A 20,027-nucleotide genomic window follows, 5' to 3' on the forward strand; every position below is an offset into this window, starting at 1 on the left:
TTATATTTATATTTATATTTATATTTATATTTATATTTATATTTATATTTATATTTATATTTATATTTATATTTATATTTATATTTATATTTATATTTATATTTATATTTATATTTATATTTATATTTATATTTATATTTATATTTATATTTATATTTATATTTATATTTATATTTATATTTATATTTATATTTATATTTATATTTATATTTATATTTATATTTATATTTATATTTATATTTATATTTATATTTATATTTATATTTATATTTATATTTATATTTATATTTATATTTATATTTATATTTATATTTATATTTATATTTATATTTATATTTATATTTATATTTATATTTATATTTATATTTATATTTATATTTATATTTATATTTATATTTATATTTATATTTATATTTATATTTATATTTATATTTATATTTATATTTATATTTATATTTATATTTATATTTATATTTATATTTATATTTATATTTATATTTATATTTATATTTATATTTATATTTATATTTATATTTATATTTATATTTATATTTATATTTATATTTATATTTATATTTATATTTATATTTATATTTATATTTATATTTATATTTATATTTATATTTATATTTATATTTATATTTATATTTATATTTATATTTATATTTATATTTATATTTATATTTATATTTATATTTATATTTATATTTATATTTATATTTATATTTATATTTATATTTATATTTATATTTATATTTATATTTATATTTATATTTATATTTATATTTATATTTATATTTATATTTATATTTATATTTATATTTATATTTATATTTATATTTATATTTATATTTATATTTATATTTATATTTATATTTATATTTATATTTATATTTATATTTATATTTATATTTATATTTATATTTATATTTATATTTATATTTATATTTATATTTATATTTATATTTATATTTATATTTATATTTATATTTATATTTATATTTATATTTATATTTATATTTATATTTATATTTATATTTATATTTATATTTATATTTATATTTATATTTATATTTATATTTATATTTATATTTATATTTATATTTATATTTATATTTATATTTATATTTATATTTATATTTATATTTATATTTATATTTATATTTATATTTATATTTATATTTATATTTATATTTATATTTATATTTATATTTATATTTATATTTATATTTATATTTATATTTATATTTATATTTATATTTATATTTATATTTATATTTATATTTATATTTATATTTATATTTATATTTATATTTATATTTATATTTATATTTATATTTATATTTATATTTATATTTATATTTATATTTATATTTATATTTATATTTATATTTATATTTATATTTATATTTATATTTATATTTATATTTATATTTATATTTATATTTATATTTATATTTATATTTATATTTATATTTATATTTATATTTATATTTATATTTATATTTATATTTATATTTATATTTATATTTATATTTATATTTATATTTATATTTATATTTATATTTATATTTATATTTATATTTATATTTATATTTATATTTATATTTATATTTATATTTATATTTATATTTATATTTATATTTATATTTATATTTATATTTATATTTATATTTATATTTATATTTATATTTATATTTATATTTATATTTATATTTATATTTATATTTATATTTATATTTATATTTATATTTATATTTATATTTATATTTATATTTATATTTATATTTATATTTATATTTATATTTATATTTATATTTATATTTATATTTATATTTATATTTATATTTATATTTATATTTATATTTATATTTATATTTATATTTATATTTATATTTATATTTATATTTATATTTATATTTATATTTATATTTATATTTATATTTATATTTATATTTATATTTATATTTATATTTATATTTATATTTATATTTATATTTATATTTATATTTATATTTATATTTATATTTATATTTATATTTATATTTATATTTATATTTATATTTATATTTATATTTATATTTATATTTATATTTATATTTATATTTATATTTATATTTATATTTATATTTATATTTATATTTATATTTATATTTATATTTATATTTATATTTATATTTATATTTATATTTATATTTATATTTATATTTATATTTATATTTATATTTATATTTATATTTATATTTATATTTATATTTATATTTATATTTATATTTATATTTATATTTATATTTATATTTATATTTATATTTATATTTATATTTATATTTATATTTATATTTATATTTATATTTATATTTATATTTATATTTATATTTATATTTATATTTATATTTATATTTATATTTATATTTATATTTATATTTATATTTATATTTATATTTATATTTATATTTATATTTATATTTATATTTATATTTATATTTATATTTATATTTATATTTATATTTATATTTATATTTATATTTATATTTATATTTATATTTATATTTATATTTATATTTATATTTATATTTATATTTATATTTATATTTATATTTATATTTATATTTATTTGATTATAATGTATTTAATAAGGGGATATATTGGGATATACTGAGGCCTTACTTCTGAGTCGATCATTATATATGGTAGATGTTCTGGAACCAATATTAAAGCTAGATACACGCTCATGAAAATTTGTATACTATGATCCCTTTGTGTTTTATATTAATTTCGTAGTTCTATAATCAGTACGATATACAAATCATATTCTCAGCTATATCCTAGTTATACCTTTTCTTCTTTACATACAAATGCCATATTACAAATAGCCCAATGCTGTTGTCTGACCTTTGTTTTTACCCGCTCCGGATGTTCACATTTGTTGCCTTAGGTAACTAAGGCTTATTTGACTAAGGTCATTGTGTACATGTTCTTATTATTTTTATTGCAAATTTCAAAAACTGTGACGTTTCTGTTTTCTTCTTGCTTTGACATAATTCAGTTTGCCTTTGTTTTCTCTTGGCACGGAAAATTGACTTTAATGTTTTTCTTGAAGATATTCTCAGAATTCTTATAAATATTTTAGTATTTGTGTTGTTCTTATGTGTAGGTGTACTCTTCCTAGGAGTATAATAAAATTAAATTTAGAACTTGAAGAACTTTTTATCTATGCTAGAGAAAAGGATGAATATATATTTTTCTCCTTTCAAGTTTTATGGGGTAAAACAAATAAGATTTTGTCCATGCTTATTTGCTATTTAATATGATTTGACTTTGTATGGTGCAGTTGTTGGGACATGGTTTTTCTCGAAAATTCTTGACAAGAATTGGGTTTTTGTAAACACAAAAATAGATGTGGAATTTAAATATCAAGTCCTTGGCAAATTTTCAAAAAATAAAAAAAGGAAAACTACTTAATCGTAGAGATTATTAGTATAAATTAAGTATAAGGAAGTATACATTTTTAGCACCATTTTTACATTGATAACAATTCTAGCTTCTACCTAAAATTAATTATATGAATAAAGCCTCTTACTCGATAGTCCAACATATGTGCCGAAAAGACATCGTATGGTATTTGTGCAACAAATTTTAGAATTAGATATAAATCGAGAATAATGCACAAATTATCTGTGAATTCAGTACAATAATATAAACCTTAGACTCAAAGTGTATGTTATAAATAATCAAAAAGAGCCACATTTTGATTTTTGCAGGCGGCAGTTGCAACGAGTGGTGATTTGAGGCTTGATGATTTGAAATTTAAATGTCAAATTATAAAATGGCAAAAAATTTTTTTTGGTAGATACTTTCTTGTCATTTAACATTTAAATACGATTTCGGGCATATGGCCAGCATGACGATTTTGATACTCGCAATTCTTGGGTTTCCAACAGAACCAAGAAGCGTAGTTTACCAATTATTCAATATAATGCAACATTAGTAGTTAGTTTTTTTCCAAACTTTAAAGGACCTCTCCCTCAAATCTTGTTTTGAAAATTAATAAAATTCTTCCAGGGAGTTGCCCTAAATATTTATATTGGAATAAAGTCTAAAAATAATGTAAAAGACAAACATGGTGATATTCCTCTCACTAAGCGGGTATTTAAAAATGAAGTGTTCTATTATGATTCAAAAAAACTTCGAGCAAATCCTAGTACTTCAATTTTTAAGGTATACTTTTGCAAACGGTATAACAAATATTGATATGTAATGCAATAAAAGAAAACAAATTTTGAAAACACATAAACTTTTAACATAGAATCAGTCTAGATATGTTCGAATTAACAACGAATAGCACGAATTATGACCTTCAAATCGCCGATAAAGCCATCACGAACGACAAAAAAGTGGCTCCGGGTATTTGGCTCATTTTTCTGCAAAATTTTCCAGGCGTAAGCGTCCAACGGATTCAGGTACGACGATTTGGATGGCAATTGTGCCGCAGGAACCTGTTTTTTTAAACCATTCTTGGTTGAAGTGTGATTAGTTCATTGGTTCTGAGTCAGGGTTGGCCTGTCACAAACTGTGACTTTTGCGACATACATTTGCGACGGTATAATACGTATGTCGCAAAAGTCGTAAACCTACTGTAGAAAACATAATTTTGAATAGAAGAAATGCTGAACAATTTTTAATTTAGCTTGACAGCATTCGCTGTGTGTTTCTGCAGAAATTTGTGAAAGTTATCCCACGGTCAAGCCTATTTTCTTAGGTGGTATCGAAATTCCCGTTGGGGAGTGTGCAAAATACCTTGGGGTTATATTGGACAAGAGACTGAACTTAAAGCTAAGAAAGGACGAGAAAATCCACGGTTATCCTGTACACGTGCAAAAGGCAATAGGGAAAATGTGGGGACTAAAACCTTCTCTTCGCACATACCATCGTCTTGGATATCATCGAATTTGCTGCCTAGCTGACGCGACTAAAGTATTTTGAATTTGCGACTTTTGTTACTTTTTCTACATTTACGACACGTATGTGACGTTTACGACGTTTACAACTTTGCGACAGTCGCAAACCTAAAAAAGTTTGATATAGACCATCTCTGTTCTGAATGCTCTTGGAATGTCCATGATTTGCGGCCGAAATGTTTTTTTTGTCTTCAATCACGAAATTAAAACATCCAATTGTTTTTTAATTGAAATGTGTTCAACCACAGAAATGATAAATTTTTATACCTCCACCATAGGATGGGGGTATATTAACTTCGTGATTCCGTTTGTAACACATCGAAATATTGCTCATCACGCTAACTTCCTAAGGAAACAAGCTATCGCCTTGAAACCTGGCATAAGTAGTTGTTACTGATGTAGGTCGCACGGTACTGCAAATGGGCCTCATCGGACCACGTTTACGTATAGATCCCATATAAACCAACCCCCAGATTTAGCTTGCTAAGCCTCTTGGAGGAACAAAATTCATACGATCCGGTTAAAATTTGATACGTGGTGTAAGTATATGTTATCTAATAACTATGCAAGAATTGGTCCATAATTATATATAGCCTACACATAAACAGATCCCCAGATTTGACCTCCGGAGCCTCTTGGAGGAGCAAAATTCATCCGATCCGGTTGAAATTTGGTACGTGGTGTAAGTATGTGGTATCTAACAACCATGTACGGATTGATCCATATCGGTCCATAATTATATATAGCCTCCATATAAACCGATCCCAAGATTTGACCTCCGGAGCCTCTTGGAGGAGCAAACCGGATCGGTGTAAGATATGGTCTCTAACAACCATGCAAAAATTGGTCCATATCGGTCCATAATTATATATAGCCCCAATATTTGACCTCCGAACACGGTTCACACTCGAACCAAAAATAATCTACCAAAATTTGGAGTAAATTTTTCTACAAAAAAAATTTGCCACAATTTTATTTCTATAGAAAATTTTGTCAAGATTTTATTTCTGTAGAAAATTTTGGCAAAATTTTACTTCTATATAAAATTTTGTCAAAATTTTATTTCTGTAGAAAATTCTCCTAAAATTTTATTTCTATAGAAAATTTTGTCAAAATTTTATTTCTATAAAAAATTTGCCAAAATTTTTTTCTTTGGAAAAATTTTTCCAAAATTTTTATTCTAAAGAAAGTTTTGTCAAGATTTTATTTCTATAGAAAAATTTGCCAAACTTTTATTTCTATAGAAAATTTTGCCAAACTTTTATTTCTATAGAAAATTTTACCAAAATTCTATTTCTATAGATTTTTTTCTCAAATTTTTAATGCCTTAGAAAATGTTGCCAAAATTTTATTTCTTTAGAAAATTTTTTCAAAATTTTATTTCTATAGAAAATTTTGTCAAAATTTTATTTCTATAGGAAATTTTGTCAAAATGTAGCCCCCATATAAACCGATCCCCAGATTTGACCTCCGAACACGGTTGACACTCGAACCAAAAATACGGTTGACACTCGAACCAAAAATAATCTAAATTTGGAGTAAATTCTTCTACAAAAAAATTGTCAAATTGTTATTTCTATAGAAAATTTTGGCAAAATTCTACTTCTATAGAAAATTTTGTCAAGATTTTATTTCTGTAGGAAATTTTGGCAAAATTTTACTTCTATATAAAATTTTGTCAAGATTTTATTTCTGTAGAAAATTCTCCTAAAATTTTATTTCTATAGAAAATTTTGTCAAAATTTTATTTCTATAAAAAATTTTCCAAAATTTTTTTCTTTGGAAAAATTTTGCCAAAATTTTATTTCTAAAGAAAGTTTTGTGAAGATTTTATTTCTATAGAAAAATTTGCCATACTTTTATTTCTATAGAAAATTTTGCCAAACTTTTATTTCTATACAAAATTTTGCCAAAATTCTATTTCTATAGAATTTTTGTTCTCAAATTTTTATTGCTATAGAAAATATTGCCAAAATTTTATTTCTTTAGAAAATTTTGTCAAAATTTTATTTTTATACAAAATTTTGTCAAAATTTTATTTCTATAGGAAATTTTGTCAAAATGTAGCCCCCATATAAACCGATCCCCAGATTTGACCTCCGAACACGGTTGACACTCGAACCAAAAATACGGTTGACACTCGAACCAAAAATAATCTAAATTTGGAGTAAATTCTTCTACAAAAAAATTGTCAAAATGTTATTTCTATAGAAAATTTTCCCAAAATGTTATTTCTATAGAAAATTTTTCCAAAATTTTATTTCTATAAAAAATTTGCCAAAATTTTTTTCTTTGGAAAAATTTGCCAAAATTTTATTTCTAAAGAAAGTTTTGTCAAGATTTTATTTCTATAGAAAATTTTGACACACTTTCATTTCTATAGAAAAATTTGCCAAAATTTTATTTCTATTGAAAATTTTCAAAACATTTTATTTCTAAATTTTTATTGCTATACAAAATTTTGCAAAATTTTATTTCTTTAGAAAATTTTATCAAAATTTTATTTCTATAGAAAATGTTGTCACAATTTTATTTCTATAAAAAAATTTGTCAAAATTTTATTTCTATAGAAAATGTTGTCAAAATGTTCATAAGTATATAGCCCCCATATTTTAATCATGGCTCTCTAATTACTGCGCAAAATTTCGTATCGGTTCGTAATTATTTGTAGACTTTTTCTTATATTATATACGTATTTAATCCGCTTTTTTTGACTAATATATGGACTAACATACAATTTAGAAGACGATGTTAAGAAGGTTTAAGATACCTCGTAGATTTTAGCGAAACCCAAGTAATTGTGGATGACAGTCTTTAATATAAGTTTCTACACAATCCATGGTGGAGGGTACATAAAATTCAGCCTGGCCGAACTTATGGCCGTATATACTTTTGGTGATTGATGTTTGTTTCAATTAAAAATATTGTTGAATCAATTAAATTTAATATTTTTTACAACTCAATTAAGACTTTAATTGGAAAAATTTTCGTGAAATTTTTTTCTGTGTACGAAATTTTTCGATAATATTAATTTTTAATCCACGGTAGATAAATACAGCGAGGAGCAGCCACCGGTCATCACCGCAGCCCATAGTGTACCAAAAACCTACTAACTGAAGAAACTGATTGGAACCCTTTGAAACTATTTTTAACATAATTTTCATTCAACTCAAAGGTGTGTAAACTCAGATTCTTTAAGGAACTTCATGTGGTTGTTCCAACACGGTTGTCACTTGTTACATCAATAATCAACCAAAATTTTAAGAAAATTTTACCAAAAATCTACCAAATTAAAGATAAATATCTTTAAATCCATTAAAGATAAATATCTTTAAATTCCAAAGAAATATTTTCTTCTTTATTTTAGAAGTTTATTTCAGTATTTGCATTATTATATATTATGATCTCTCCTATTACCGTATATTTTTGGGGTGAATAAATATCCCTAGAATTATAAATGTTTTAACGACTTTAGCTTGCACAATAAAAGGAAAGTTACTACTTCTGCAAAATATTTTAACAATTAAAAAAAAGATTTATAGGAATTTTATTCACAATTTTTTTTTATTTTAGAATAAAATAAAATAAAATTTTATTTATTTAGTAAATTTTCTCAAAATTTTGTTTCTTTAGAAAATTTTCTCAAAATTGTATATCTGTAGAAAAATGAAGTACCTTTTATTTACAACACTGTAAAAAATTTAAAATTTTTGGTAGAATTCTACCATCTATGGCAAACATGGTCCCAGTAGGGCTGAACGCATTCACAGCGAGCTAACGATCATATATATAATGTACCTTAGAATTGTTTTAGTCTGAATAATTTGAAAACTCTTGGCCCACCCAAACATAACTTCATCCAGGATAAATAATAACCACTCTACTTAAGATCTACGAGTGGAATTCCCCACATTTAATCTAGAAATAGAGGAGAATCTTAAAAAAAAATGGAAAAGCACGCACACCGATAGGCTCTACTATTATTATTTTCTCCTTTTTTTTAATACACACTTTACCTAAATACCCGGATTGTTGATGGAGGTCCATTCAGCCGGTATTAAGAAGACGTGTTTATATGACTATGCATGTGTGTATGTGTGTGTGTGCGTTAAAGGGAATCTACTTAAACCTACTACCACAATAACACTTAATGCTAAATACAGTAAGGAGACTATATCCCTAGTTTTTCTGCAAAAATATATATGTGTGTGCGTAGTTTTCTACTATAACAATTACCTAGAATATAAATGTATGCGTATGTATTTGTAAAAGATATATATATATACTTACATTTATCACGTAGTCCTTGGGATTGTGGGCGTTTGTACCACAAACATATAGACGTGTCCCAGAGTCCATAGGTTGTATAACACGTATGTGATTACGGCATTCCACCTTCTTCAAAGCAATTTAGAAGGCACGTACACAAAGAAAACAAAAAATTAGACGGAAAAGAAAGAGCCAGAGAGAGATAGCGGAAAAGGGACAAAGAAATCCAAAATAAAGGAAACCCAAGGAAAAAATACATACAATTGCAGAAATAAAAAAAATTAAAGTAAATATATTTTTGGGGGGAAAAAGGTAATTCGAAACTCAAAATATAGAGGGATAAAAATAAACAAACAAATAGTCCCAAAATATTACCCATATGAAAGAAAAGTAGGAGAAAGGTGGTTTTGGTTGTGCATTAGCGGGGGGAGAGAGAGAAAAAGAAACGCATCCATTAGTTAAAGTCCAAATTGCAAAAATTTCGTTATATGTATTGTGTTGTTTTTTTTCGGTTTTTTATTTAAACACCAAAAATTTAATTTCGTTTTATATTTCCTTTATTTTCTCCCTCTGTGTTAGGGGTGTAATATATAGGGGCAAAGAAGTAGGTTGTGGTACAAATTACATACCTCTTGTTTGCCTTTTGATACACAGCTAAGAATATCGGATCCGGATGGTTCCAATATGAGAACATCACGCTGTAAACAGTAAAAAAAAATAAAATAAAATTATATTAAACTATATATTTATTGTGTATTTTTGGCTATTATTATTTAATTATGTTATATTAAACTATTTATTTATTGTGTATTTTTGGCAATTATTATTTAATTGTGTTAGGGTCTAATGCCCGTTTGTCAATGCAATTTCATTTATGCCACTGCTTCAAGGTGTCTCCAACTACGAACTCAACATTTTTTCCGAATTTCCGAAATTTTTGTGTACTATTTTCTTCGGGAAAAATTAGCTTATCCATAGTGAAGAAGTACGTAAATTGAAACCTATAAACTAATCTGGTCCTCTTAAACCTAAATATCATTCTAAAACCATTTTGGAGATACCTGCTATCCTTTATTTACAGGAGTTGGAATGAATGGCTATACAAACTTCAGCAATAACAGCCCAGTAAAAAAAGCGTCTCCAAAAAGAAATAAAATTTCGACAAAATTTTCTAAAGAAAAATTTCGAAAAAATGTTCTAAAGAAATAAAATTTTGACAAAATCTTCTATCGAAATAAAATTTTGACAAAAGTTTTTATAAAAATATAATTTTGACAAAATTTTCTAAAGAAATAAAATTTTGATAAAACAGTTAGTGGTCACCATGGTGATTTATCCAGGAGCCTTAAGATAAGCTACAATAAAATATGAATATATGCCATAATTTAAAACCAGACTGTAATAACATAAGTTTGCTATACGACGTAGACTTTTCTTTGAATATTAATCAATTTAAGAACTTGTTAAACACAATTTATTATTAAGCATTAGTCTGTAAGGAATATTTTCCCTAGACGAAATAAATAAATAAATAATTTAAAACCTCATAGAAAATTTTATTTTATTATATTCGTAGAGAGTAAAGTACCACAAAAAGAACTTGAAACCCAGACAATGTGAGTAGTACGGGTTCTACCTTAGTTTACCTTAGTTTAAAACTTCATTTGCTTAAAAAAAAAAAAAACAAGTATATACGGCCGTAAGTTCGGCCAGGCCGAAGCTTATGTACCCTCCACCATGGATTGCGTAGAAACTTCTACTGAAGACTGTCATCCACAATCGAATTACTTGGGTTGCGGTAACTTTTGCCGATGACAAGATATCTTAAAACTTCCTAATACCGTAATATATACCACGTAGTCCATACGTGGTATATATTAAACTTAAAATGACCGATTAAATACGTATATAATTAAGTTTGATAAAATTTTCTGTAGAAATAAAATTTTGACAACATTTTCTATAGAAGGAAAATTTGAACAAAATTTTTTATAGAAATACGATTTTAACAAAATTTTCTATAGAAATAACATTTTGACAAAATTTTCTATAGATATAAAATTTTTACAAAATTTTCAAAAGATTTAAAATTTTGACAACATTCTCTATAGAATTAAAATTTTGACAACATTTTCTATAGAAATAAAATTTGACAAAATTTTCTATAGGAATAAAATTTCGACAAAATTTTCAATAGAAATAAAATTTTGGCAACATTTTCTATAGAAATAAAATTTTGCTAGATTATTTTTGCTCGAGTGGCAAGCATGATTATGAACCGATATGGACCAATTTTGTGTGATTGAGGATCGGCTAGATATAACTATAGACCGATATGGACCCATTTTGGCATGGTCATTAGCGGCCATATATTAACACCACGTTGCAAATTTCAACCGGATCGGATGAATTTTGCTCGTCAAAGTGGTTCCGGAGTTCAACTCTGGGGATCGGTTTATACGGGGGCTATATATAATTATAGACCGATGTGAACCCATTTTTGCATGGTTGTCAGAGACAATATACTAACGCCATGTACCAAATTTCAGCCGGATCGGATGAAATTTGCTTCTCTTAGAGCAATCGCAAGCCAAATTTGGGGGTCCGTTTATACGGGGGCTATACGTAAAAGTTGACCGATATGGACCAATTTTTGCATGGTTGTTAAAGACCATATACTAGCACCATGTACCAAATTTCAGCCAGATCGGATGAAATTTGCTTCTCTTAGAGCAATCGCAAGCCAAATTTGGGGGTCCGTTTATATGGGGGCTATACGTAAAAGTGGACCGATATGGACCAATTTTTGCATGATTGTTAGAGACCATGTACCAAATTTCAGCCGGATCGGATAAAATTTGCTTCTCTTAGAGCAATCGCAAGCCAAATTTGGGGGTCCGTTTATATGGGGGCTATACGTAAAAGTGGACCGATATGGCCCATTTACGATACCATCCGACCTATATCAATAACAACTACTTGTGCGAAGTTTCAAGTCGATAGCTTGTTTCGTTCGGAAGTTAGCGTGATTTCAACAGACGGACGGACGGACATGCTCAGATCGACTCAGAATTTCACCACGACCCAGAATATATATACCTTATGGGGTCCTAGAGCAATATTTCGATGTGTTACAAACGGAATGACAAAGTTAATATACCCCCATCCTATGGTGGAGGGTATAAAAACAAAAACTTACAAAATTGCCAAAGTTCCACATTTTTTTTGCCAAAATACATCAAATTATTCAAAAAAAATTGCAATTTTTATAGAATGGATTAAGAAGCTTTTTCGACAAAATTTAAATATTTTGCATCGTTTGTTGTTTCTTACTTTGTTTTTAACATATTTAAAACAAAAAAAAGTACAAATTACAAATTGAAAATATACGAAAATCGAGTTAAAAAATTGAGTTACAAGAACTTCCTGTGTAGTTTAAATACATAACATCTTTGAGAGGACAGTTTTGGAAGTGCTTTCAAAGTTGTGCCCTTAGAACAACTTCAATTTTTTGTTTTGCTGGGATGGGAATAAAGGACAGATTTCAGTGAGCTGAACATATTGTGAAGATGGTTGCACCACCTATTGAAAATTAAGCTAGAGTTCAGCATTGAAAAAGAGTTCACCGATGCAAAAAATTAGACTGACCAAGTGGACAGAACCACAGTGGTGCAATGGTTAGCATGCCTGCCTTGCATATACAAGATCGTGGGTTCGATTCCTGCTTCGACCGAACACCAAAAAGTTTTTCAGCGGTGGATTATCCCACCTCAGTAATGATGGTGACATTTCTGAGGGATTCAAAGCTTATCGAAGTGGTGTCACTGCAATGTGGAACGCCGTTCAGACTCGGCTATGAAAGGATGTCCTTTGTCATTGAGCTCAACATGGCACTCAGTGATAAGAGAGAAGTTCTCCAATGTGGTATCACAATGGACTGAATAGTCTAAGTGGGCCTGATACATCGGGCTGCCACCTAACCTAATCTAAGTGGACAGAGTTGGAAACAATTCAATAAAATCTCCGAAATATTAGACAAAAAAAATTATTACTATTGGCAAAATAAATTCGAAGAAAACTTATAATGTGTAAAATAGTGCGTATGTGGAACAGGGCATTATTTTTATGTTGCGTATACTCACTGATTACCCTTTTTTGGTGAAATTTTCATCCAATTCACTTAAAATTTGGCACATACTTGGTCCACAAAGACAGGATGAATGATATGTAATGAAACAATAATTGGCCCATGTCGGTCCAAACTTACCGACTGGCAGTTATGTAGTGACAAAGTAAATAGATATATTTTCTAATTTTATTATTGTTGAAAAGCAAAAGATGTCCGAAATAACATCACATTTTACAATCAGTAAAGATTCGAAAAAGTCATTACACGTGGCACAAAAGTGGCTATGCGACAGTGAAGGACCGTCTTGAAAGATTCGACACTTTGGTATTTTTTAATGTCAATCTTACTCTATAAAATGTGGGTATTAAGATCCGGAGATTTTTGGTGGTATTGTGCCCAGACTTTCAATACTGTCAATTACCGCTGTTGTAGAAAATTTGCTTGTGACTTGAACAGAAAGGACAATGGATGCAACATATATTGAAAAATAAGTTTGGATTAAAGTTTTCGAAATTCCAAAAAGTGCAATAGCTTACAGAGGCTCAAAAACTAAAAAAAAGTGTCCATTTAGCGAATTTGATTTTCTCCGATTAGAAGCCATTCCAAATTGAGCAGTTTATTAACACACCGGGTGCTATTGCCAAGGAGGTCAGCTGAACATTTCCACCTTCGATTGGCCACCAGAGCACAAGCGACGCCAATGGTAATATTGTGGGCCGTCGTAACGGCCAATGGTCGCTTCTTGCTCATATTCGTGTGGTCAAAATAAATGCCGAATATTATCGGGGAAATGTGCTAAAAACAGTAACATATTGAAGCCATGAGCACACAAACATTTCCGCCAAAAACCATGGAAATGCTACAGGACTCAGTATACGGCAACCAAGAATTGGTAGGATGAGGTGTCTCGCTTAATTTCTAGCAAACTCCCAGTATCTCAACCCTTTGGACTTTTGAGCGTGGTGTATTTTGAAGAATAAGATTGGCACTAAAAATATCAAAATGTCGATCATCTTCAAAATAGGAAAAATACCATACAGAACAATTTTCGTGCATCATGTGATGGCTTTGGCGACCGTTTGAAGATCATAGACGTTTCCAATTCAAAGAAATCTAAACTGATTCTGGAATTCTATATTATTTACGATATTTTTAAATTTTACGTTCCACTTTTTGCCATTGACAACATATTTTTTTTAATGCTTTCTTTCTTTACCCCCGATGTGGTCCTATGACTATCGTCGTATAATTTAAATATTTTCTTATATCGTTTTTTTGGTTTCCCATAATATTTTTGTCGGCCTTCCCATCCTTTCACTGTCTCTTACGTGGCCTTTATGAGACACTTAAAATCCACCCCATATCCTTTTCCTTGGGTTTATAATGCAATACGTTAGACTGGTAATTATAGAAAATATTTCTTTTAATTATTTTCCCATAAAAATCAGTTCATATTAGATGAAAGCAATTCAAGACTTCCATGTTTGCATCATTTAGAAATCCTCAACGTTTTGGCAATCTTCATAGATATTTTTCTCATTCATATCAAGTGTCCAATATTGAAAGCACATAAGGACTATCAACAAAATGACCTAAGTATAATATCAATATCTATGGCATATTTTCTCCCATACACCAACTTATCTTCATCTCAGAACGAGATATCCATCGATCTAATATACACTGTAAGTATATAGACTATTCGCATGGTTTAAAGCCGGCATTCATTTTTTGCAATTCTGATTTTCGAATTTACAAGAGAAAAACTTTCTTTGTATATGTGTTCATGACATAGGAAACCAAACTTTAAACAAACCCAAACGTAAGAGAACGAATGTGTAAAGGAAGTGAAAAAAAAACCCTTTATACGAACTCACCATAAGGAAGGCAAAGTTAAATGGTGAAGATGTCAAACAGTTTCCGGTTCAAGTTTATTCACACATACACCATTATTTACACATCTATTGAAGTATGAAAACGTGTAGACATACCAATACCCTCTCGTCGTAAGAAATACTCATGGGGATAAATTACTCATAGCATTTAGATTCAGGAAAAAATGAACACATACATTCAAATGGATCTATGTTTGTTAGATTTTTTCTTTCTAGTTTATTTTGAAAAATTTCATCAGCTCTTGATTCTTGATTGATTTTTTTCTTACGTTTGTGTGTGGTAACGTCTGTTTGTGTTTAATTTAAATTTCTTAAAACATTGGTATTGTATACCATGATGTGGTTTTAAGAGTGTGTAAATATGGACCTTAAAGATAATATTCCTTTATAACCCAGTAAAAAAAGCGTCACCAAAAAAGTAGTGAAAATGTTCTTTTTGTATCCGGAAGTGGTGCAAAATTGGCACAGAAGCGATGAATTTAACATGGGTTTGTTGCACAGAATTTGCATCACTTCTTAAGATGTAATCCGAATTCAGTGTTTTGGATGTGAATTAAAAAAATTTTTAATATTTTGTCAATTAACTAATTTCTATATTTTTTATAATTTTTAATGCATTCATACGCTTGTAGAAAATGTTTGATTTCAAAATTTTTAATAATTTGCGATTTTCTATAATGGATAACCATTACTTCTGCGCCAATTTTGCACCACATCCGGATCCAAAAAAAAAAAACATTTTTACTACTTTTTTGGCGACGCTTTTCTTTGCTGGATTCTTAAAGTGTGTAGTGAATTCAGTGTTTTGGATGTGAATTAAACAATTTTGTTATATTTTGCCAAATAAATAAGTATTAAAGCATCCTAACGCTTGCCTTAAACGTTTGACATCAAATATTTTCAATAATTCGCAAAATTTCTAGCCTGAATTTAGCATTTTTTTTTTTTTGACAAAACCATATTAATTTATACATTTATACATCCGATCCGATCCGGCTGAAATTTGGTACATGGTGTTAGTATATGGTCCTTAACAACCATGCAAAAATTGGTCCACATCGGTTCATAATTATATATAGCCCCCATATAAACCGATCCCCAGATTTGGCTTGCGGAGCCCCTAAGAGAAGAAAATTTCATCCGATCCGGCTGAAATTTAGTACATGATGTTAGTATATGGTCTCTAATAACTATGCAAAAATTGGTCCACATTGGTCCATAACTATATATAGCCCCCATATAAACCGATCCCCAGATTTGGCTTTCGGAACCTCTTGGAAGACCAAAATTCATCTGATTCAGTTGATATTTAGTACGTGGTGTTAATATATGGCCTCAAACACCCATGCAAAAATTGGTCGATATCGGTCGGTAATTATATATAGCCCCAATATAAACCGATCCCTAGATTTGACCTCCGGAGCCCCTTGGAAGAGCAAAATTCATCCGATTCGGTTGAAATTTGATACGTGATGTTAGTATATGGTATCCAACAACCATGCAGGAATTGGTTCATATCAGTTCATAATTATATATAACCCCCATATAAACCGAACCCCAGATTTGACCTCCGGTGCCTTTTGGAGAAGCAAAATTGATCCGATCTGGTTGAAATTTGGTACGTGGTGGTAGTATATGATATTTAACAACCATGCCAAAAGTGGTCCATATCAGTCCATAATCATATATAGCCCCGTATAAACCGATACCGAGATTTGGTTTTGGAGCCTCTTGGAGGAGCAAATTTCATCGGAGTTGAAATTTGGTACATTGTGCTAGTATATAGCCGTTAACAACCAATGCCAACTAGGTCCATATCGGTCTATAGTTATATATAGCCCTCAGATAAATCGATCCCCAATCACACAAAAATTGGTCCATATCAAGTTCATAATTGTGTATAGCCCCATATAAGCGACCCCCATATTTCAATTCTTGCTCCCTACGTACCGTTCAAAAGTACATTTGTATTATTTGTAGAAAAAAACGAACTGATACGATTTTAAGGTGCTTCGGTAAAGAATACATTTTAAAGTCATTCTGGCATCAATTTACATACGAGCTATAATATCACAAATTAAACTTCGTTAATTTAATACTGCCACGAATAATAAAAAACCGAATCCCCCCTAACCTATCCATAAAAGTTCATAGGGAAATCAATACTCTCCTCCTTCCTACTCTCTTGCCTTTACCATTTTCTAAAGTTTTCAAAAGACATGAAAAATCTTAAACTTCAAATATTATTTCAAACGAAAGAAAACTTCTCTAATTTCAAATGGTCCTTTCGAATACGTGATGGCATTTTGTATTGTGAACATTTAAGATGTCGATGATGCTGGTATTTGTCCTTCATTGTTTTTCATGTGGAACTGTATCAATTTAACATTTAAAATTCGACGCAGCTACCTTTATTGTTAATATAACGGTGGCAAAAAAAAATTTCATAGGAATTTCCAATTTATTTAAATACTAAAATAATCCCCCCTTCCCCAATTCAACCTCCGTTGCTATCTTGCCAGTAGAAGAATTTTGAATTTCACCTGGATTTTATTGTGATGTTCCCACCATTCTCATTGAGAGGCCACTTGACTAGGATTAAAAATCGTCTGGGTGTGGATGCAAAAGGAAAAGGAAAAGATATTTATTGTTCTTTTCGTTTGGTATTTTTTTTTTTCAGTTTGGGACGTTCTTGGGAAATACGGGTGATAAATACTTTCGTATGTCCAATTGTTGTTATGGCATAAGGAAAAACTCTTCAAAACAAATATCGATAAATGAATGGTGGGGGGAACTGTTTTCAGTGGAATGAGGGGTAACATTATAAAATTCTCTGTTGAAAATTTCTAACCCACTACTGTGCCCTTTTTCTTGCTTTTCGTTTTGGTCGTCTCATTCAACAAGAGTTTATCGTGTGGTGGCATCTAGCTAGCACCCTATATGGAAAATGGAACCATGGCCTTGCCTCTTGTCGTTTTCCCAAGGAAACACTTAGAATGACATTTTTACAGTTTAGTCACGTTACGCATTTGTTTATTTAATTCGATTTGTTGTACGCGCAATAAAATATTCAAGCAGCAACAGCAACAGCTTCTACCAAAGCAACCAACCAACAATCAGCCCTAGAGTAGCTTTGTGAAATAACAGCAAATATTAGAGTCACCAAACAGTGGGTTAACATAAATTATTCACAACTGGAATATAAAAATTATGAGGGAAACCTTAAAGTAAAACCATTTTTGGAGGAAAATTAAAAAATCTAATAATAAAAAAATCGAAAACTGAAAATGCATTAAAATTTTCCATCTCCTTTAAAGCAAACCCATATTTGGGGAAAACTAGTAGAAAAAAAAACCGAAAATTAAAAATGCATTAAAATCCTTAAGGAAATCAACCCCACTCCTTTAAAGCAAACCCATTTTGGGGGAAAACAATAGAAAAATAAAAAATCGGAAATTAAAAATTAAAAATGAAGAAGCCGATTTGAAAATTTTCTGAGAATGAGTTGTAGACGGCTCAATTTTCTTTAATTTGAGTAGTAGTAGGATCATATAGGTGAAAGAAGACGAAGATATGCTTAAAATTGTAAGTGTACCTCCAAAAATTAAAAAAAAAGTTCAAAAATTTGTATCTCGAAAACCAATCGATAGAAAATTTTTTAAAACTCATTTTCGTGTTTAGTAGGTCAAAATCAATGGGAAAAAGTATGCTAGAAACAAATAACAGAGAAAATTTTTTTATTTGTGACCTAGTGTTATTTTTGGGGATCAGCTATATATAACTATAGACTGATATGGACCAATTTTGGCATGGGTGTTAGCGGCCAATTACTACCAAATTTCACCACGCACTCGATGTTTCTTATTTGGGCTACTAATAAAGAGTATTTTCCTTAAATTTTCCCACTGTGCAATATCCAACCAAAAGACGATTGTGGAAACATGTCAAAGCATTTCATATTGAGAGCCATTTAAATAAGCAAAAGACCGAAAAACGAAAAAACAAAATTGTAATGGAACGCAGAATTCCATAATAGATTGCTGGATGTTAAACAAAATGCTGATGATGGTTATGGAGTACCCCCAGCTAGACGTTGTTTTTTTTTTTAGAAAGCATCTAAGCTGATTTGCCTTAACAATTCCAATGAAAATTTGGTAGCAACGAAAGAGAGCCAGGAAGTAAGTGTGGTTCACGTTTTGTTGATTTTTTTTTGTCAGCCAGCTGCCATAGTAGTCGGCTCTGTGAAGCCTAAAATTTTGTGCTCTTAAATATACCGAAAAATAGTCTCCTATTTCAATAGAAATGAATGTCCTTGCTGTTGCTGCAAACGAAACCAAGGCAATGGTACAATGTTTTTTTGTTGTTTTTCTCTATGCAATATGATGTGTTAGACATGGAAGGAGTCAAGTGGGTGTGTGTGGCGGTATGAAGTGGTAAAAATTGGTATGAAAATGTTTGCCAGTTGCTTGGAAATGGAAAATAATAATAGCATTTAAATTTTTGCACGTTTTTCCATTTGAAATATTTATGAAAAGAAAATTGATTTTGTTTTCTTTGCTTCATGCCTTCATTTTTTCTTTCTATTTTTGTTTGCATTTTGTTTCGTTGGGGAGAAAAATTCTATATTAATGTTGGGGTAATTGGAAATGAGAATTTATATGAAATTCTTGGATATTTAAAGCTGTGAAAATTGAATAATAATTATATTAAATTTAGCTAGGAATTGGTTAGGCAGACGGTACAGAAGTATGTTAGCACAATTTTCAATCAAAATTT

At 28.0% G+C, this 20,027-nt stretch overlaps 1 protein-coding gene across 2 annotated transcripts in view; it reads right to left on the reverse strand.

The window, feature by feature from the left end:
* The window catches only part of LOC142238937 (semaphorin-2A-like), a 525,466-nt gene that overhangs the window by 58,949 nt on the left and 446,490 nt on the right, over positions 1–20,027 (reverse strand). The window contains exons 5-6 of one of the 2 annotated variants that reach the window (XM_075310669.1): positions 9,857–9,925; positions 9,249–9,353 (exon numbers count right to left, since the gene is read on the reverse strand). In XM_075310669.1, the coding sequence (XP_075166784.1) occupies positions 9,249–9,353; positions 9,857–9,925 (174 nt within the window). Of the gene's footprint in view, positions 1–9,248; positions 9,357–9,856; positions 9,926–20,027 lie in introns of both variants that reach the window. The other variant, XM_075310668.1, reaches the window with a different exon arrangement.

The sequence above is a fragment of the Haematobia irritans genome, chromosome 5 (assembly GCF_050003625.1).
Source record: "Haematobia irritans isolate KBUSLIRL chromosome 5, ASM5000362v1, whole genome shotgun sequence".
NCBI lineage: Eukaryota > Metazoa > Arthropoda > Insecta > Diptera > Muscidae > Haematobia > Haematobia irritans.